General features: G+C 41.8%; 7 protein-coding genes across 8 annotated transcripts; 3 read left to right on the top strand and 4 right to left on the bottom strand.

The window, feature by feature from the left end:
• The first annotated feature begins 84 nt into the window (after window positions 1–84).
• On the top strand, window positions 85–2,173 carry LOC115770086 (MAPK regulated corepressor interacting protein 2). The gene is made up of 4 exons (XM_030715198.1): window positions 85–224; window positions 490–595; window positions 1,013–1,131; window positions 1,192–2,173. Exons 1-4 carry the CDS (start codon window positions 173–175, stop codon window positions 1,455–1,457), a joined length of 543 nt encoding a protein of 180 aa, XP_030571058.1. The 5' UTR covers window positions 85–172; the 3' UTR covers window positions 1,458–2,173.
• A 255-nt stretch (window positions 2,174–2,428) lies between these two features.
• Window positions 2,429–3,450, top strand: LOC115770029 (deubiquitinase OTUD6B). Its single transcript, XM_030715095.1, has one exon. The coding sequence runs from the start codon at window positions 2,511–2,513 to the stop codon at window positions 3,426–3,428; it is 918 nt and encodes a 305-aa protein (XP_030570955.1). The 5' UTR covers window positions 2,429–2,510; the 3' UTR covers window positions 3,429–3,450.
• Window positions 3,451–4,017: 567 nt separating this feature from the next.
• On the bottom strand, window positions 4,018–6,568 carry LOC115770065 (sugar transporter SWEET1). The gene is made up of 3 exons (XM_030715165.1): window positions 6,203–6,568; window positions 4,217–4,622; window positions 4,018–4,145 (listed from the first exon to the last, which is right to left on the bottom strand). The coding sequence occupies exons 1-3, from the start codon at window positions 6,370–6,372 to the stop codon at window positions 4,032–4,034; spliced, it is 690 nt and encodes a 229-aa protein (XP_030571025.1). The 5' UTR covers window positions 6,373–6,568; the 3' UTR covers window positions 4,018–4,031.
• Window positions 6,569–6,715: 147 nt separating this feature from the next.
• LOC115766754 (DDB1- and CUL4-associated factor 13) lies at window positions 6,716–8,334 on the bottom strand. The gene is made up of 3 exons (XM_030710736.1): window positions 8,191–8,334; window positions 7,374–8,088; window positions 6,716–7,316 (listed from the first exon to the last, which is right to left on the bottom strand). The coding sequence occupies exons 1-3, from the start codon at window positions 8,258–8,260 to the stop codon at window positions 6,764–6,766; spliced, it is 1,338 nt and encodes a 445-aa protein (XP_030566596.1). The 5' UTR covers window positions 8,261–8,334; the 3' UTR covers window positions 6,716–6,763.
• Window positions 8,335–8,507: 173 nt separating this feature from the next.
• Window positions 8,508–9,273, bottom strand: LOC115769444 (tctex1 domain-containing protein 2). Its single transcript, XM_030714258.1, has 2 exons — window positions 8,845–9,273; window positions 8,508–8,784 (listed from the first exon to the last, which is right to left on the bottom strand). The coding sequence occupies exons 1-2, from the start codon at window positions 9,173–9,175 to the stop codon at window positions 8,525–8,527; spliced, it is 591 nt and encodes a 196-aa protein (XP_030570118.1). The 5' UTR covers window positions 9,176–9,273; the 3' UTR covers window positions 8,508–8,524.
• Window positions 9,274–9,452: 179 nt separating this feature from the next.
• On the bottom strand, window positions 9,453–11,001 carry LOC115769436. Its single transcript, XM_030714247.1, has 2 exons — window positions 10,378–11,001; window positions 9,453–10,134 (listed from the first exon to the last, which is right to left on the bottom strand). Exons 1-2 carry the CDS (start codon window positions 10,905–10,907, stop codon window positions 9,591–9,593), a joined length of 1,074 nt encoding a protein of 357 aa, XP_030570107.1. The 5' UTR covers window positions 10,908–11,001; the 3' UTR covers window positions 9,453–9,590.
• A 1,148-nt stretch (window positions 11,002–12,149) lies between these two features.
• LOC115767270 (mpv17-like protein) lies at window positions 12,150–13,913 on the top strand. Of its 2 annotated transcripts, XM_030711501.1 has the most exons (4): window positions 12,150–12,402; window positions 12,482–12,573; window positions 13,231–13,343; window positions 13,496–13,913. In XM_030711501.1, the coding sequence occupies exons 1-4, from the start codon at window positions 12,271–12,273 to the stop codon at window positions 13,756–13,758; spliced, it is 600 nt and encodes a 199-aa protein (XP_030567361.1). In that variant the 5' UTR covers window positions 12,150–12,270; the 3' UTR covers window positions 13,759–13,913. The 2 variants fall into 2 exon arrangements, with proteins under 2 accessions (XP_030567361.1, XP_030567369.1); XM_030711509.1 differs by lacking the exons at window positions 12,150–12,402; window positions 12,482–12,573 and adding an exon at window positions 12,830–13,012.
• Window positions 13,914–18,901: the final 4,988 nt, after the last annotated feature.

Raw genomic sequence — 18,901 nt, 5'->3', positions numbered from 1 at the left:
AGCTTGTCAACAGTTGGATTTAAATAATATTCATAAAATCATATGATTTTCTAAAAAAAAAAAAAAAAACAAATATTTCTACGTCAAAGCAAACAAAACAAACCAAAAATATAAATCAAAGGAAAATCGTTTGCTAGCATAAGAACAACATTAAAAATTACATAAAATTGACATGTACACAGTAAACAAGGGACCCAGCAAAATTGTTGCTAAAACGCGACGCGGTAAGTTGCAATTGGTATTTACATACATTTAAACATATAATGTGTAAAAAGTACAATAAACCCTATGGGAAGGGCGACCGCCTGCAAAAAAGTGTTGCTGTTATGTCACAACACACCGCTGCTGCCGACAGAGGCAGCGCTGCTTAACTCTCATACGGCGCTCTTATGCGCTCGCGCTCGCACTCTCTCGCTCTCTTGTGTTTTGTACTTTTGCCGGTAAATCGAATTTACATTCAAACAATAACAAACAAACAAACACCCACAGGTCTGCCGCAAAACTTTGAAAAGTTCGAGAGCATCAAGGAGAGCGGCAAGAAACATGGGAGCATCAGCAGCAGCTTTGATCTGAACAGTCCCGAGAAGAACAAGAAGTAAGTGAACGAACGGCATTAGTGTGCGTGGGGCTCTTATGCAAACGATGAACGCGCTGCACTGCGGCTTATCTCGTAGCATTAATTTTATCACAAAAAGAAGCCTACGTTGTCGACCTTTCTATATAACACAGACATGTTAATTGAGAAACCAGAGCAATCGAACAGACAACACGTGGGTCAGTGTCGGTTATCACCAGCAGCACCAGCAGCAGCGCATTGACTTATGTCTCTGCCATTTTCTGCCCGTTACGTCACAAAAGTGCTCCGCTAAAGATTTTCCATTACTAAATTTATTTTCGTAGTCCACATGTGCGTGACGTACATATGTTTGCATAAGTGCTCACTTGTGTTTGCATGTGTGCATGTGTGCATTTTGTATTCTTATGTTAATATGCGTTGATTTGAATTTCTTAGCATACCGCGCCCGGTATTTCAACAGAGCTTCGCTTCGAAACGCATTGCGCCCACAAAACTTATTGAGGATGAGGTGATAACGCCGCAGCATGAGGAGATAATACGCTACATAAATGACTGTAAGCAGCAAATTTGTTGTTCTAGAACTATATTCATTTATTTATACATTTCACTTTCAGCATGGAACATTTTGGTCGCACAAAATCCCTATGATTCCAGCACTGCAAAGCCCGACGGTAAGGCCGATGCCAACAATAACAGTGCCAGCACCTTGGCTACGCCCAGTCCTGTGGACAGCATCATAGCCAATACACCCGTAGCGGCATCGGCAGCGCCGGCCGTTTGGGTGGAGCCGCCGAGTCCGGCACTGAACGATTTTAAGCCATTCGATTTGGAGTCCTGGTGGGGACGTCGTTTGTTCCACAACATTACCAAAAGCCTATAGACTGATTGGCCCCTGGTTATGTTATTTGATTAGTCGGTGCTTCCGTTATTACTATTTTTACATCTAATTTCGACTGGAAATCAAATTCACATTAGATATAAAGAGAAATATAGCGGTTAAGTTATCATTTTGCAATTTTAGATTAGCCGTTTGGAAAAATCCTAATGACATGCGTAGGCACATTTTATCTTTTCTAGTATATAAATATAAATTTAAAACTCTTCCCAGTTGGCCGTGTAAATAATTCGATACAAAAGTCATTGTATGATTCTTTCATATTAAACTAAGATTGATTCTTTAAGTTCTATATATACATTTATATATATATATATAAGAGCAAAACATGTTTATAGTCTCGTTTGTGCACTAGCCAGTTTTTAATTTTTAAATCTAGAGCAAAAATTGTACTATTTTATCTTAGCATGTCCAAAGAGAAACAGGCTCTAAGGAGACTTTTAAACTTTTAATTTGAGCCCACGCGTGGCACCTGCCGAGCAGAATTTGTTTCTTTAGATATACCATAAAAGAAAGTTTAAATATATAACACTTTAGTTGCTAGAAAACAATATTTTCCTAGTAAGTTTTAATAAGAACGCACATCAGTTGCAAATTGACTCGGCACGTGTTAGCTCGCGCTTAAATTTCCTCAATTTTTTTTTTATATTTGTTAAAAGGCGCGAAATACAAGTAGGTGACCTAAAATTGTTAATATTGAAATAATTTGTACCAACCAAATGGTTGCATAAATAAATGCAATTGAAAAGTTTTTGAAATTTTGCGTATTCAACAATGTTAAACTGTTGTCTGGTAATTAACATAAAAAGAAAAACGGGGTTCATTTTCTTTGCTCTGTTAACTCCCTTTTGAGTGGTCGCGCCACTCAATACGTTGTAACGATTACGTAACGTAACACATTTTTATTATCGTTGTGGCTTTTGCGTTAGCGTTAAGCTTTTTTGCGTTAGCATTGAGCTTTGTGCGCAATCATTTAATAGGCAACTACAGCTGAGCGCCGGCAAACAAAACTTCAATTAATTTATTAAAAACTTAAAAATGTCGTGCGTCGAAGCAGTTAGCGAACTAGAGACGCGCCTGGGCGAGGCCACACTGGAGGATGTGGCTGGCCGCCATCGTCGTGAGCGCAAGGAGCTGCAAGCCAAATTGCAGGCTATGAAGAAGAATGCGCCGAAGAACAACAAAAATAAACGCAAGGAGTTCCTTGAGGAGATGGCGCGTCTAGAGGGTGAACTGGAACAGCGCCAGAAGGCTGAACTCGATGTTGCCGCCACCGAGGCACCGGCCGTCATCGAGCAACCAGCCAAAAAAGCACCAGCTGCGGACAGCGACAACGACAACGAGGACGATGCAGTGCAGCCGGCGCAGCAGCGTGTGTCCAAGGCCCAAAAGCGTCGCAACAAAAAGGAAAAGGAGGCACGTGAACGCGAGCAGGAAATACGCGTAGAACTGCAAAATGCGGCCAACCAACCGTCGCCAAAGCAAATCGAGCTGCAACAGATCATAGCCAAGTTGAGCGGTCGCCAGCTGGCGCTGCACATGATCGCCTCGGACGGTGACTGTCTGTACAATGCGGTGCGACATCAGCTGCAACTGCACGCATTGCCCGGCCACACTGTTCAGGAGCTGCGCACCGAGACAGGCAACTATGTGCGCGCGCATAAGGAAAATCTCATCTGCTACATGACACATCCGGACACGGGCGAGCTGCTTAATGACGAGCAATTCGAAGCCTACTGCCGGGACATAGCCAAGACGCACGCCTGGGGCGGGCACATTGAGCTGAAGGCGCTCTCCTCGCTGCTACGTGTGCCCATCGAGGTTATCCAAGCGGAGGGCGCTGCCACGCTGCTGGGCCAGGAGGAGTTCGGCGGTGCGCCTCTGGTCATCTGTTACCATCGCCATATTTATCAACTGGGCGCACATTACAACTCCACGGTGCCGCTGGAGCAATAAGGCAGCCAGCTTATAATTATATCTGATTTGTAACAATTTTATTGAATTAATATATTGCTTTACATATATAACTATATATATACAAATATGCATTTGGAAGATTTGAATTATTGTCAAAATTTGCAAATAGTTCGATACGCTTTGTACAAATGTTATTCATTAAATAACAACAATTAGATTAGTTTAGGCATACTTTACAAAATCCTAGGTATTTTAAACACATGTAAAATCTGTTTATTAAAAGTACTTTCGAATGGGCATTTGTGATCAGATTTTAAATAATACAAATGCAATGTATTTAAATTGTTTTGTTGTTATTCTGTAAAGTAGAAGCTTAGTTTATTAAATCCATGGAACCCAGCCTGATAATGCTCAATTAATTGTTTAGTAAAAATAGTTCTAGAAGCGATTTGTTTTCTCTAAAAAATATTCCTTAGTTCAATTACAATTTTGATTTTAGTTACTTGTTTTTATCTAACTATATAAAAGGCGCTATGAAAAAGAGTTTTACCCTTTCTTTCAAAACTATTCTTGTTTTCCTCTCTTTTAAGATAATTTTCATCTTGCTTCATGAAGATATTCCAGGTACTTGAACGTAGTCGTTTATTTTTCCTTCTTGGCGGACTTGGCATTGGGTTTCTTAGCGGGCGTGCTGGGATAGAGAACAAACATCGCCAGCTGAATGCTGCCCAAAATCCACAGGAACAAATTCTGGTACTAAAATGGAGAATATTACATATAAGAAAACTTTTCTATATATAAATGTATAAAATATTATTAAAACCTACCACCATGACGTGATTGCGTATGGACAGTGCGTACAGCGTCCAGGCTGTGGCAACCAGTTGTCCGGCAAATATAATGGGAAAGGGCATGCCCTCAGTGCTTTTCTTCTTAATAATATTGGGTAGATTCAGCAGCGGGGAGCCAACCAGCCAAACGAGAATGGATGTGATCAGCATGCCCAGCCGGAACTCGATCTGTTTGGGATCCTCAAAGTTCGCATAGGCTATGCAGGCCATCAGGAACAGGGAGACGTAGCCAACTTTGATCCAGATCTTTGATTTGTTCTCACTGGAGGCATAATAATAGAAACCGACCATGAAAACTGTATTGATCGCAAATCCAATTATATTGACATTTATCATTGGCTGGTCGCCCATCAATTGGCCCAGCTTCAAGCTGAGAACTGTGCTGTGGGATTTTAAGAAAATACAAACAATTATTTATAAATAAAAAATGCAATATTTCAACTGATCAAACGTATTCAATAGTATCTGTTCGAATTTCACAATATCTTCGATTTCGAGAGGTTCACTGATAACACATATTTCCATTCATTATCTAATTACCTAGCTTATCGGTAAAATGCGCGTAAGCCCGTTCACGATTTTGGAGCATACGTGTCCGTCGGAGCGGAACAGGAACATAATTACCATGTTGATATTTATTTCACATAAAACTCAAGTATTGCAAAATATCGCATCTGAAAACTTCTAATGAATAGAATTGTTTAGAAATTATAAAAACGATTTGCAATGTGTGCCTGATATTAAATTTGTATTTTCGTCAATTTCTGTTGAATTTTCTTAGAGAATTTATTAAATTTATAATGGAATAGAAAAATAGAATATCTAATTTATAATAATTTTATATTAGATTAGAATATATGAAAAAACTTAGATAGCACAAAATATTTTGCAGAAATTTGAATTCTTCCCCAATCGTTTTTTGTTCCTCCTATTTTAAGTACACAATTCTTGAATCCTTGAAACTACTTTAAGTAATTATTAGATTTAGAAAAAGGACAAAAGGTCCAGTTCGGCGGAATATACAAGTGCCAAGTTATATATCCTTTCACGAACCAGGGATATGGACAAGTTTTGGCTCCACTAAGAATGTCCTTTTCAGGAAAACAGCTCCAACTCATTTATATGCTTGCATATGTTCAAGAGAGAAGCCTCTCTGTCCATTTCCCATTAAGGGAAATGGATGGCATGCCAGGATCTAATCAGTTACAGAAATCTTCGATAAGCTGAGGGGAGCACTCAACCCTCCAACCTCCGGCTCAAGCTGAACAATTTGAAAACACGCAACTGTTGCGCCTGACGCGGATTCTTGCGTGTCTTGGAGCACTTGGCCTCATTTGCATTTTCATTTCCATTTGCATTTTCATTAAAGAAAATCAGCACGTGGCGTGGGCAAGGTCGACGCCTTAGCTGGGCTAAAAATGGGTTTGTCCCGCTGACAGATTAGCTAAGCTCGGAAGCTATAGACTCGGGCGACTAGCCCAAGTGTCGGCTGGCGCATATTAAGCGTTAATGATAATATATAACGAGTATGTATGTGCAGATAAGATGTACGTGCTGGCCGTCGCCTGGGGGCGATAAGGCATCTCCGCCAGCCAGAAGACTGCCAAATTGTGTTGACATTTTCTTTAATTGGGGCTCTCATTTGCTTTATGTAACCGTCAATTGTCATTGACACTGCTCGAACTACTTAACTGGCAGCAGACACTTTGATTTGGCCTTGAACTCAGCAGACACACAGCGTTACCCTAACCCTTAACCCACTGACACCCCCACCCCCCCTTTTTTTTTGTTTGGTTCCAAGCCTGCCGCCATTTGGCAGCGTCATGGCGACAATTCAAAAAATTTAATCAATTTCACACGGCCACAATTTGTTATTTTTCTATTGCTATGTGTGTCTTGGTGTGTGTGTGTGCAGTCAAGCGGCACTATTTTGTGTGTTTTTTTTATGAGATTTGTACTTACAGCACAATACCGCCCAAAAACGGTCCAACGGGGTAAACATCGCTGCTGCCCTTTTTGCGTATATCATTTAGCAGAGCGACACCGGACAGAAATTGTAGGGTAGTTATTGTGCCGGCTATTTTGCCTATGGTCTCGCTGTATGGTGCCAATAAGTCGCTCAGTGCATCCATTTTGTATGTGGCAGCTGTGTTATTATGTTGTTCTCGGTAAACTTGTTTTACTACGCGCACTCAACGGCTGAAGGGGTGGGGGAGCAACTTTTTAATCGCGACGTTTTTGATATAAACAAATGCGAAATAACGAAAACGAAACTAAAATCTAACGACCAAACGAAACGGACTGCCGCTGCCGTAACAACTGACTACTGGCTCCACAATGCGGGGCTGTCAACCTTTTATAAACGAAAATTGGCTAGATAAGCGCACACTGGCAGCACATTTCGATTCAATGTATGTCATGCTGTTATCGTTATCGCTGGCAACACATATCGATAACACGTTTGCCGTATTTCGCAATTTGAATTGTATTTGCATATTGTTAACACTAGACCAACTAAAATTATTAAACATCCTCTCGCAGTACATGCTTCTTCTTTTCGCTGACAAATGGCACCTTGCCCTTCTTGGAGTGCTTGCGCACATTGGCCTCCTTGACCAGCTCCTTGTCCTTGACCATACGCATCTTCCTCTGCGCATTGAGCACATGTCGCGGCACCTGTCGGTGGCGCGCTATGCGTTTGATTTGCGGATGGGCTGCAAATTTTTCCTTGAGTGCCTCCTGATAGTTGAAGTTGGCACGCTCGCGCGGACGTACGATGCCAAGCTTCTCTGAGGCATTCGCCTTCCACATGCGCACATTCATTTCATCGGAGCCGGAGAAAATGTAGCGATTGTCCAGTGACCAGGCAACGCACACCACATGCTGCATTCGCTTGGTGTGATAAATATCACGGGAGTGGCTTTGATGTGCATTATAGATGCGCACAGTCTTGTCATAGCTGGCCGAGACAAACTCCTGGCCCGTGGGCGCATAGTCCACGTCCGTCACAGCGGAAACATGGTCAAAGTGAACCTTAAGCGGCGTCCGTAGCGTGCGCGTATCAAATGTGTAGAGACTAGAAAGAGTAATTGTTTAGCATTCCATTTTTGGCTATTGCTGAATCTCTGCTTACTTGCAATCCTCGTTGGCGACGGTAAAGTTGAACGCCTCCATTGGATTCCAGGCCAGTTTGTTGCTTTTCATGGTCAAGACAACTTTGCGCAGCGGCTGCGCCTCGCGTTGATCGTACAAAATAATGCTGCGATCGCTGGCACAGCAGGCGAGCACATTTGTTTCCACAGGATTATAGGAGATGGTGTGCAGCGTGTCCACGCCCCATTTGAGCGTCTTGATGGGATCGTTGTGCTTCTCATCCCAAATGGCGCACACCTCGCCGCATGTGGCAAAGCTGTTGTCCTTGCGATTGTGCGAAATGCCATGCAAAATATGACGACTTAGTATTGTGTTAACCGGCTCCTCTTCCTGGCCCACATCTGGCGCCTGTGAGCTCCACACTTTAATCGTTTTGTCATCGCCCACGGTAAACAAACGTTCCCCATTGCGCGCATATGCAATGCCACGTACAAAGCCATCGTGTGCCACAAAGCTACGCACGCTGGTCCGGTTGGCCAAATCCCAGATGCGAACCTCGCCATCGTAGGCGCCAGTGGCCAATGTTGACAGCAGCTTGGGATGTTTGCCAAAGCAGGCGACGCCATCGCGGTGACCGCTCAAATTGCACACAAAAGGCTTGGCAAATACGCGATCCAATTTGGTGGCATTCAGTGCGCGCACATATTCCCTGGCACCCTCCAGCGGATGCAGCGCCGGATCGTAGTTGCGTGGAACTGCAATTGGGGAGCGGCTTAGTGTGTTTTTCCAAACCAAGTTGTCATTTTCACTTTCATCTTGTCAACAGCATACATAAATTTGTTTGTTGTGCGTCTTACCTTTGTGTTGTTGCAGCTTGGTTTCCCGGACATAGTTGTCCGGGTTGCGACTTATCATTTTCACCTTCATCTTGTAAACTGGTAAACTGTAAACAATTTGACCAGTTGATATTTTGCTTAACAAAAAAACCAAAACATGTGCGCACTTAGAGCATTAGGTATGGTAATGTGGTAGTATCGATAGTTGGTATGGTCATATCGTAATATCGATACTATCGTTTAATTTAATTGCCTCTGAACAGCTGTTCTGGTCTGCTAGGTTACGCGCGCAACCAAATAAATTTGAATATTGCAACAGGTGTGTTTGCGTGCATTTCTGATTTAATTCTTTAATTTAATATGTATAACAGCCGAAAATAACGACAATGCATACAAAGGTTCCGGCATCAAAGGTATTGCGCAAATAATCATCAGAGAGCGTATCCCAAACGGCACGGAAGCCGTGGAAGAATCCGGCACCGTTCTGTTGATATATAGAAACATTTATCACATGCTTGTAACGCTGTTGCAGGCAATAGCCCTTCATTTTCGAGTTGATAGTATCAGCTACATCGCGTACCCACTTCACAGCATCCCCAGCTACATATGTCTTGCCTGTGTCCATACAAAGAGCAACTAAATCAAACAGATCTCACTTTGAATATGCATCCTCACCTTTTAGCTTTTCCATCAAAACACGCTCGACCATAAATCGTATAAACGGTAAGGGAAATTTGCAGCCAAATGCGGGGCCCATGTCGTACTCATTATAAATGGTGACATCTGTGGCCGGCGATGCTTCCGGATGCGGCTCATCTGATTCCGAATCGGACTCAACGAAACTGCCAGATGGATTCGTCGGCGTACTGAGTTTATCTGCGCTAACTATCTCGTTTCCCTTAGTTTTATCTTGAGTGATAGTAACGCGATTCGAATTACGTGATTTTCGCACTTTTTTCGGTTGAACAAGAGTGCGTTTTCGGGTTTTCGTATCGAATAGCGGCATCTTGTCTTAGTTTTAAGATATATCAGATTATTAAGATTAAAATAAATTTGCCTTTCTTTCAGTACTGCTCCATTACGATAAACTAAACAACGATCACTGTGTTGTTCATAAAATTTGTTCAGTTTAGGCCAATTGTGATTCGATATAATCTTGACATTCAATAGAAGGGGGACTGGCTTCGAGTAACAGATCAGACCAGATCGGAGGCAACAACACGTTTGATTACGTTTACATTTTTTTTTATTTAGTGCGCAAACTATTTTTTGCTATTTTCCTTGCTATGCTTAACCCTTTTTTTTGCTTTAATACTTCTTCCAAAAATTTCAAATAAAACATGTAACTTTGCAAGCACATAACCTAACAGTTAAGGGCAAATGAAATGAATGAATAAATTGAACTCCTTTTGGAACCATTTTCAATGCTTCTGACGTTTTCGATGTCGCCGCTTCTGCTTTGGTGCATCCACTTGCGATGGACCGATCGAACTGAACCCAGACGAGGCTGTGGTGCTCAGCTCTGGGCTGGGCAACTCCGCATCCTGTTCAACGTGCAGGCCCTGCTGCCGTTCCAGCTCCTGCAGTTTGCGCAAACAGCAACAATTGCGCAGCGAGCGCATAAATAACTCCAAATTTTGATTGAATTTGGTTAAATGCTGCTCGCTGATGCCGGAGGAGCTGTGATCGCAGCTCTCAATGCTCATCTGGGCGTGCAGAATGCACTCGCTGGCATAGCCCAGCGTCTCCTTGAGGATGCAGATCTGTTGCTTCTTCTTTTGCTGCATGTGCATATAACGTGTACACAGCGCTTCCAGGCGCCGGTGCTCGCTGCGATAATCATTGCAAATGGAATCATATTTGCCACGCAACACCTCCAAGTCGCACTGAAGCAGCTTTATGGCCTTATCCTTTTTGGCCAACTGCCGATGGGTTTGACGATGCGACGCTTGCAGTTCGTCGTAACTGAAAGTGATAAAATAGACTGAATGATTAGTTTATAGGGTCCAATTCAGCATTAAGTCGCGCTTTAATTTTTTTGAAAGCTTTAATATATATGGCCAAGGTCAGCATTTTTTACCAACTCAAAGCTGTTGAAAGCAGTTAAAGCTTGTACGCTATCAAAGGGTTAGTCCACTTCAAAGAGTCGAGCTTTAATCTGAATACTATCGCACTTAAAGATTTTAGAAGCTTTTTAATCCTACTTACCGCTGTTGCATTAGCATTGGACTAATCGAGCCATATAGTTCGTCTTTGGTGTGCAGCCGCATGCCGTTCAATAGCTGAGATTCCGGCTCACTCTCGCTGGAGGAGTCGCTGTCGACGCCACGCAGCAACTGCACCAGTCGCTCATTGCGTTGCTTTTCGGTGTCCAGCGAAAAGTTGAGCTCGTGTATGCGCTCCGTTTGATGCTCCAGGGCCATGCGCAACTTGAACTCCCGCTGCTGATCCTCGTAGAGCGTGTGCTCCAGCTCACTGACCTTGTCAAGAATCAGATGAACCGTTTGCTTATACGGCAGACGGCGTGGATTGATCCGCACCACAGGCTCAGTGAGCTGATGACCACTAAGATTGTCCAGCTCCGTGGAGTCGCTGTTGCTGCTGCTCGGCGGCGTCGATAGCGTAGCTGGCTTTGTGGGGCTTTCGCTTGCCGTTGGCGTGGTTTCCAGCTGCTTCTTGGAGCCGACGGCAATTCTCAGACTGTTGCTCAGGCTTCTGGCCAACGCGCCCAAGTTCATCCTTGGTCTGTGAAGTGTTCAACTGTCGTGTTCGTGGTCGTGTGTGCAAAGTTGTTTTTTAATTCGCCTTGTTTGTTTGTTGTGTTGTGTGCTGTTAGCTTTGACTGCGTCGTCGACTGCTTTGTGTTTAGTTTGCATTCTTTTTTTGAAACTTATTTGATTTTGTTCCTTCTTTTCTTTTTGCATTCCTCGCAAGCCGCTCTCCATATGGTTAGGCCAACTTTTTAAATTGGTTTCAGTTCTTAACACCTTCCACCCAGCAGTTTCTTTGGCACTCAATCAAAGTTTTCCATGTTTTGGGGGCACTTGTCTCTCCGCTGCGCTTGTTAGTCGTGCGTAAATTGCCGTTAGCAAAGGGTCTGCACAGTTAGTACACTTATTGCATTTTTATGGTTAAAAGTTTTTGTGGCTCAAAGTGTGTCCTTGATTGGAATGGAAAACGGAATGAGCTGGGCCCTGATTGCGTCAACTCGGTGCATAAAGGATTACATGCACATATATAAGAGGACTTCTAAAAAGGTTGAAGGAATGGGTTGAAGGAATGGGCACAGGTAAAAAGTAGAGCTACAGATCGGAGAAAAATATAGTTAAATAGACCACTTATTATATTGGTTGAATAGGAATGGGAATAGTTGGTATATAAAGGAGCGTTGTTTTTAATGTAGTTCGAGTTTTCGATTATCAATATTGTTTTATTATTTTATTTGAAATATTTCAAGTATTTTTTGATCAATACTTTAGGCTTATTTACGCTTTGACTTTTATCTGCTTATCTTAATAAACAAGTTACGCTTCATTTGAGCTTTTGTTGCTATAGGTGTAAACTTATTCACTTAATTGATAAATTGCAGTTTAATAAACAAATCTTATCTATACACAAAGCACACAGATAATACAATATATGGTGTGCACTGTAAATGGAAGTGTTTGGCTTTTTATGTTTGCCATAAATAAATAGCTAAGAGCTAAAATATTAGCTTTTATTATGTTTTATTGAACTAAGTAAATCATTTAATTTTCCGCTCACTCAAAAAATCGCTGCAGCGCATCTGTAAAGTTTATCAAACATAACCGGAAAATGGAATATCTAAAGTGCCCTCTCTCTCTCTCTCTCTCTCTCTCTCTCTCTCTCTCGCATATGTGTTGATAAGCCAAGCCAGTCGCTGCGCTCTTTTCGCCTGTCGCAGCTTTTGTAACAGCTGAGCCGCACGAGCTTCATTCTGCTGTGAAGCTTTGACGGCGCTGGCAGCTGTCTCTCTGGAAGGGCAAGCGCAATTGTAACAGTTAATTAAATATATATATAAATAAGACTTGGAATCTGCGTGTTGTTGTTGTGGCCCGCTGGTGTTTCCATTGCCAGACAATGTCACGCCTCATTGCCGGCGCCCGCGGCCTATTCAGACGCCATCCCTTTGTGACCAACAGCGCCATCTATGGCAGCCTCTATGTGGGTGCGGAGTTCACACAGCAATATGTCTCCAAGCGCTGGCTGGCGGTGAGTGTAGCAGTTGCATACATATACATATGCCCAAGTGCGCGGGGGGGGAGGCTAATTAGATTTATGTGTCTTGCAGCGGCCGGAGGAGCGTGAGGATATCGATTATGCAACTGTAGGACGCTATGCGATAATGGGCACCGCCATCTATGCCCCATCACTTTACGCTTGGTTCGTCTGTCCCACACTTAACACATGTAATGCACACTAACACATGCACACGAATACGCACACGCACACACACAATACTAATGTATACATGTGCTTGTTGTGTCTGGGCAGCAAGCACCTTAATTGAACAACAACAACAATACATACATACATACATATTACCCCCCTCTCTCTCTCTCTCTTTATCTTTGCTTAGTTTGTAAATTGTCGCATGTTTTTATTTCGTGGCTTCTTTCGTTTTTTTTTTTTTTGTCAATTTGTTTACTATTTGCAAAAGCTGCCCAGCACGTGTATGCCATCTAAGAGCACTTTAGCCCTCTCTTTCTTCACTCTCTTAAGCAGCACCGGCAAGAGCGCAAAGCTTTTGTGCATAAAGCTCCAGCAAAGCACGCTACGCACCGTCGATTGAGGCATATGTGCACGCTTATGCCACAGATATGTAAGTGTCGGATAAAAGCCACACGAAACACCATCTACAGATACAAAGATACACTGAGAGCCGTTTGTTCACGTATATATAGTCCAAAGTTACACTAGTCTCAAGCACTCTACGCATACTTTATTTTGTTATCATATCTGCTTTGTCATCATTTCACACTTTTTAACATCAAATATGCGTTGCCTTCTCTTCATTGACTTGTCTTACATCAATCACAGGTACAAATGGCTGGATGGCACTTTTCCTGGCACATTGAAGACAACGATTTTAAAAAAATTGCTGCTGGATCAGTTTATATTGACACCATATTGCTTGACATTATTTTATACAGGTATGCAAAACATTGAAAACCTTTTATAAGACATATTCAAGTTCTTAAGTTTACCAAGAGTAAATCTTTATATTATCTTAATGATTATACTTTAATATTTGACTAAACTAGTTAAAACTAAAAATATACAATTTCTTTGTAAATCTACGCAGGCATGGCTCTTATGGAGGGCTCTGAGGATACTTTTGAGGAGCTGCGCGCAAAATTCCTGCCGACTTTTATACGATCGTGTGCCTTTTGGTTGCCCGCACAGGCTCTGAATTTTATGTTTGTAGCGCCTAGATTTCGCATTATCTATATGGGAGTATGTGGCATGATTTGGGTAAACATTTTGTGCTGGATAAAGCGACAGAGTCTGAGCACAGAGACAGCAACAACCACAACAATCACACAGCAGCAACAACAACAACAGTAGGCGAGTGCAATGTCAAGGCGTGATTGGATTAGCTGGTAGCTTAACACATACAATACATATAGAGGTACATTTTGATATATATGTATATATATATATATATGTATGTGTATTTGATATAGTGCAAAGTAGCTTTGCCAAATAAATACATTCCAAATGCTAGAATTGTGTACATACATACATAGAAATGTATTATTTAACCTGGGCACAAAATGCTGGGCAACACAGTGCGTATGATTGATGTTGTTATAAAAGGAAACCCATCAATTACTACTTATATATGCTGTCTGTGCGTGTGTGTGTGTGTGTTTTTGTGTATCTGTGTGAGCATCACTTTGTGTGCTGCGTGAGTAAACGTGTTTAATTGTGTGCGTATGTGCGTAAATGTTTCATCAATATTTGGTACACAAACAACAACATTAGAGCGCAGAGAGATGGCAACTATTTTGTGCTAGAGCATGGCATAATATAATATAAAATAATATATGTAAGCAAGTTAGCCAGAAAAAGAATGTCCTTATGTATTTAACAGCTACAGATGGCACGATATCTGAAAGCGGCTGCAGAACTATCGGATGAAAGAAGTAAACATCGGGAACTGCTTGAAGAATCTGGTTCACGATAACTTATAAATAATTAAAAAAATAATTGAATTTAAATAATTTTGTTGGGAATTATAAACATATATTTTACAAATTAACTATATTTGCAAGGCTTAGAACTTCTTAAACAAATATTCAAAAAATTAATTATTTAATGGCGATGGACTAGAGCTTTATGCTTAAAAAAATCCTTCACAAGGAAAACAATAAATACTTTTATTTTTATGGATAAGTCTCGAAAAATTGACTGTTCGATGTAAAATTTTGGATAAATACAAAGGACGACTTCCTTGAATATGAAACTCAATCTCTTCTTTTATTTAACGATAAGATGTGATAAACTCTGACTCTACTCTCTATAAAATGCGAAGGTTCTTTGTTTATTCCAGAACACGCACTCTTCCTCTCTTTCGCTATTTCTCAGACCATTGCTTAACCGATAGTCAAACTATCGACCATCGCTATGAGCACAGGTCCTTCATCTCCCCGCCTGAGCTGCTAAACTAATTAGATGTTGCGTGCTTTATGTCCGTCTCATGTATTCCCCTCCAATTCCATTTGTGCCCGTGTGCGTCTGTTTAACTTATTGCTGTCTATTTAAATTGCAATTTGTCAATAGGCGTGTGTGCGCCCACAATTGCCCACGCCCAAGCAGAGGCAGCTACTACTCCGTTCTCTATACATATCTCTATCGTTCTCGTTGCTCGACTTAACGCTTAACGCTGGGCATACAATTAAACTTCTTGTACAGTCATTAACAGCCCATAACTTGGGCCAGCCTGTTCTTGGGCTAAACTTGGCAGACGCAGGGCCCTCGCCTAAACAGCTCGACAAGAACAAAAACAACAGAGGGGGGCAGAAGCCGGGCGGGGAGTGGGAATGTGTCAGTGGGAGGTAGTCTAAGCCATTGCGGCTGGCCGTCTCCATTGGATCCCCGCCGCCCGAACGCCGAATGACTTTGACGTAGAAGACGTTCGCTGGTACTTTTTATTTACATCCGCTTGTTTGTTCAAAGCGGAAAATTAATTCCATCTTGGCTTGTTTCCGTTTATCTTGGAAAACGTATTCCTCGTGCCCGTGCCCGTCCGCGTCCTCGCCCTGGTCCTGGTCTACGTCCTGGCACTCGTCTATTCGCTCCACATCCCTGCTGCCCGTTTCGCTTTGTGCTGCTGCTTTACTTTTATTTTCGGCTACGAAAACCAGCGAAATCTGCTGACCATCTGAAATTGTCTGCCCCTTCGCTCCAACCGCCCATTTCTATATTATTTCGTCGTCTATTTATGTACTTCATATACTTGCGGGCTCGTTCTGGCCACTTTTGAGCCCAGTGTAGCCCCGAATTGGGGTATTATAATATTGTCATAAGGTTTATTAGATGTTCAAATGGGTAATTGGATATCTTTTCAAATTTGTATGCTCATGGATCTTAAGGATTTCAGTTATTTGGCATTTATTAGCTTTTTATTAACGACCAGGTCCCAGGCGTTCGAAAAACCCAGTTGAGAATCGCAAAGAGAGGCATTGATTTGTTCTAGGCTTGTAAGCCCGTTCCACAAACATATCTCAGTTTTTGCTTTAAAACGTAACCAAACAATTATATCTTTGTTAAGCAATAAAAGTTTTAAGAAGTTTAAACAAAGTTTGTTTCACTTTATTAATTATGTTCATCAAATAGTTTTAATTATTATTTGTTTTCGTTATTTACAGCAAGTGCCTGGCAAAGTCAACTTTACTTAGGCAAGCATTTAAATGCTAACATTTCTTTTGTTCTTTTTTTTCCAACTTGTAGCCAGGAAATGTGTAGAAAAGAAAGCTCTATAATGCCCTATAAGTCTGAGCGTATGAGCGTGAAAAGAGCCAACATTAGCTAGTCTTGTGGTGAGAATCTTGACGTAAACTTTTAATCATTAAACCTTTGATCCACATCTTTTTTACAAAGGTCTTTGAACAACACAATGGCAAAGTTTCCGCCGAAATTCCACAGTTTTAGGTGGAATTTGCAAAACCGCTGAAATATGTATTCATGAAGTTCTTATGTAGAACTTCAATAATAAGTTTGAAGCGAATCAAACGAAACTTAAGACTTTTCTTACTAAAAAAATCTTTGATTCGCATTTTCCACAGAGATGCTTGGATTCTGCGAAAAGTGTTAAATGCATGTGAAATAATTTTTACGTCATCCTCAAAATCTTTGACATTAAGATTTTTGAAAATGAGCTTAAGGCCAAGCAGATAGTAAAAAGAAAGCTTGCCATAAACGGTTTTCGTGATTTTTTTACTCTTGGAGTGGAATTACCTTAAAAGAAAGCGCTTAATTACAGGACATCTCTAAGCCGAGCATTGCCGACTCTTAAGTCTTGTTTTTTTTGTTTGTTTACCTTTTAATTTTTCTTTTGCTGTTCGCCCTCCGCTCGCACAATGCTCTCCGTGTCTGGGGGGGCGTGAAACTAGCTAGCCCTAGACCGAGAACGGTCAGCCCGCCCTATAACACGTATATTAAATTAAAAATTAATTTAGAAAAACAAACACAGTTATGGTATGTTGAAGCAGGAGCTGCTGCTGTGGCTGTTGAAGACCGTAAGAAGCTAATACTTACTAATGCTGCTTCATTTGATTCAATTACCGGAAGCATTCACCCAGCTGAGAATCACTTCTCGCCAGAGATCTGTGCGCTGGCTGTGTTTATCTTGTGCCACGCGGCGCAGAACTTGTTGTAATTACCGAGAGACCGAGACTGAGACCAAGACAAATAGAAAATGGCGCAAAAACGAGAAATTAATCAGCGTAGCGACTGTGGGGGGCGGATGTTGCGAGTGTTGATGGCGTGGGCGTGCCGCAGATTTGATGGAACCGGACGTAATGTGAAGCGCTCGGCAAATATGTATGTGTCCAAAAGTGTCCAGTGCTTGCCCAGTTTGATGGCCATGACGGCACTTTCACACGCGCCCAAGCGCCGCCGCATTATAATTTTAAACTACCCAATGGGAAAAGCACACCCCCCCTTTCCCCTTCACACACACACACACTGAGAGAGAGAGAGAGAGAGAGAGTCGGGCTCCCCGTTGCGGCACATTTGTTCGCCGGCATGTGAAAATTGATTGCTGTTGTTCATAGCTGCGGGATATGGCCAAAGTTTTTTAAGTTCCTCAAGCCGCGCTGCGTCGCGCCGGGCTCCCAGTTGCCCAGTTCCGTTCTTTATTTCGCCAACTGTTGTTGTTGCCGGCGCTGAAAAGCTGAAAACAATGCGCATTCCGCTTGCGGCTCTGCTGCGCCTCGAATGGACTTTTCTTTTTTGTATTATTAAGAAAGTTTTGTATAGTATAAGTATTTTTTTTTTTGCTGCTGGTTTTACCAGGGGTTGGAGTATATTTACATTTGGCAGTTGGTTGCGTTAAGCGGCTTGGGTTGCCATGGAGGAGCTCTGCTGTCCTGCTCGGGTCGCTGGGGCGGCAACACTCTGGCTGGCTGGTCAAAAAACTGGCTGCTGGTGCTGAAATTCTTAATACTCTGTTACCTTGCCGTGCAGACAATTTGATGGCCCAATGGGCGAAAAGCTGTACAAGTGTGTGCAGCGTGTTTTATAATTAAAATAAGATTGGGCCAAAAAAAAAAAACAAAAGAATAATAAAAAAGAAATAAATGCGGATAACTGTTGGCATGGCACCTATTAACGCATAAAGCTGTTGGCAGCCATTGCGAGTGGGAAATGCCAACAAGTACGATGTGCTAAATCTTATTTTGAATTAATTATATTTTATTTACAAAAATGAACTTGTGCACATATTGCTCTATCATACATGTGCTTTCACGTTTGTTCCGCACATAAGCTAAAAAAAATAAATTAACAATTTGTGCTTATGAGAATCGCATATAAAGGCTATATTTACAAAAATTTAGTAAGCGAGAGTGGAATACATATTGACTAAAAAGGTGTGACAGAGAAAGAGATATGGAGATAGAGAGAAAGATAGGGAGAGAGAGACATATGGATGGAGAGATAGAAAGATATATAGAGGGAGAGGGACAGAAAGAGAGAGAAAAGGAGAGATAGAGAAAGAAAGAGAGAGCAATTGATCGGAAGGTGCTGAAGTGCAAGTCAACCATGACAAAAATGAAACTCCCAAACACGTAAATCTACAAGTTACTTAAGTTCTCGCCTTGAAAATCGCAGAGAAGGGCAGTTATCATATATATTTCCATACGCGAAAGAATTACTTTTGAGTGTCTTCTCACATATAAGCAAACAATAATATGAATATCTTCAATTACTTAAGGTCATGAGAATCGCAAGGAAGGACACACAAGAGAAAGAGTTACTTTTGAGCAACTGCGGGAAATGCAAATGCATGACAGAGCATGTGAAGGCGGCACGCGACCCAACATTATTTTTATGGTGCACGCAGCGCTTGGTCGACAGTTTTTGGGTTGATCTGCAATGGCATAAAATGCCATCAAATTTGTACACGCACACACACAAAGCAAACACCTGCTGTCAAGCCCATCAAAAGCGCACGTAAATAAATAAAAAATAAAAATAATGATCA

This window comes from Drosophila novamexicana, unplaced genomic scaffold (assembly GCF_003285875.2).
Source record: "Drosophila novamexicana strain 15010-1031.04,08,12 unplaced genomic scaffold, DnovRS2.1 tig00000009-arrow-pilon, whole genome shotgun sequence".
Taxonomy (NCBI): Eukaryota; Metazoa; Arthropoda; class Insecta; order Diptera; family Drosophilidae; genus Drosophila; species Drosophila novamexicana.
This window is presented reverse-complemented; position numbering and strand designations above follow the sequence as displayed.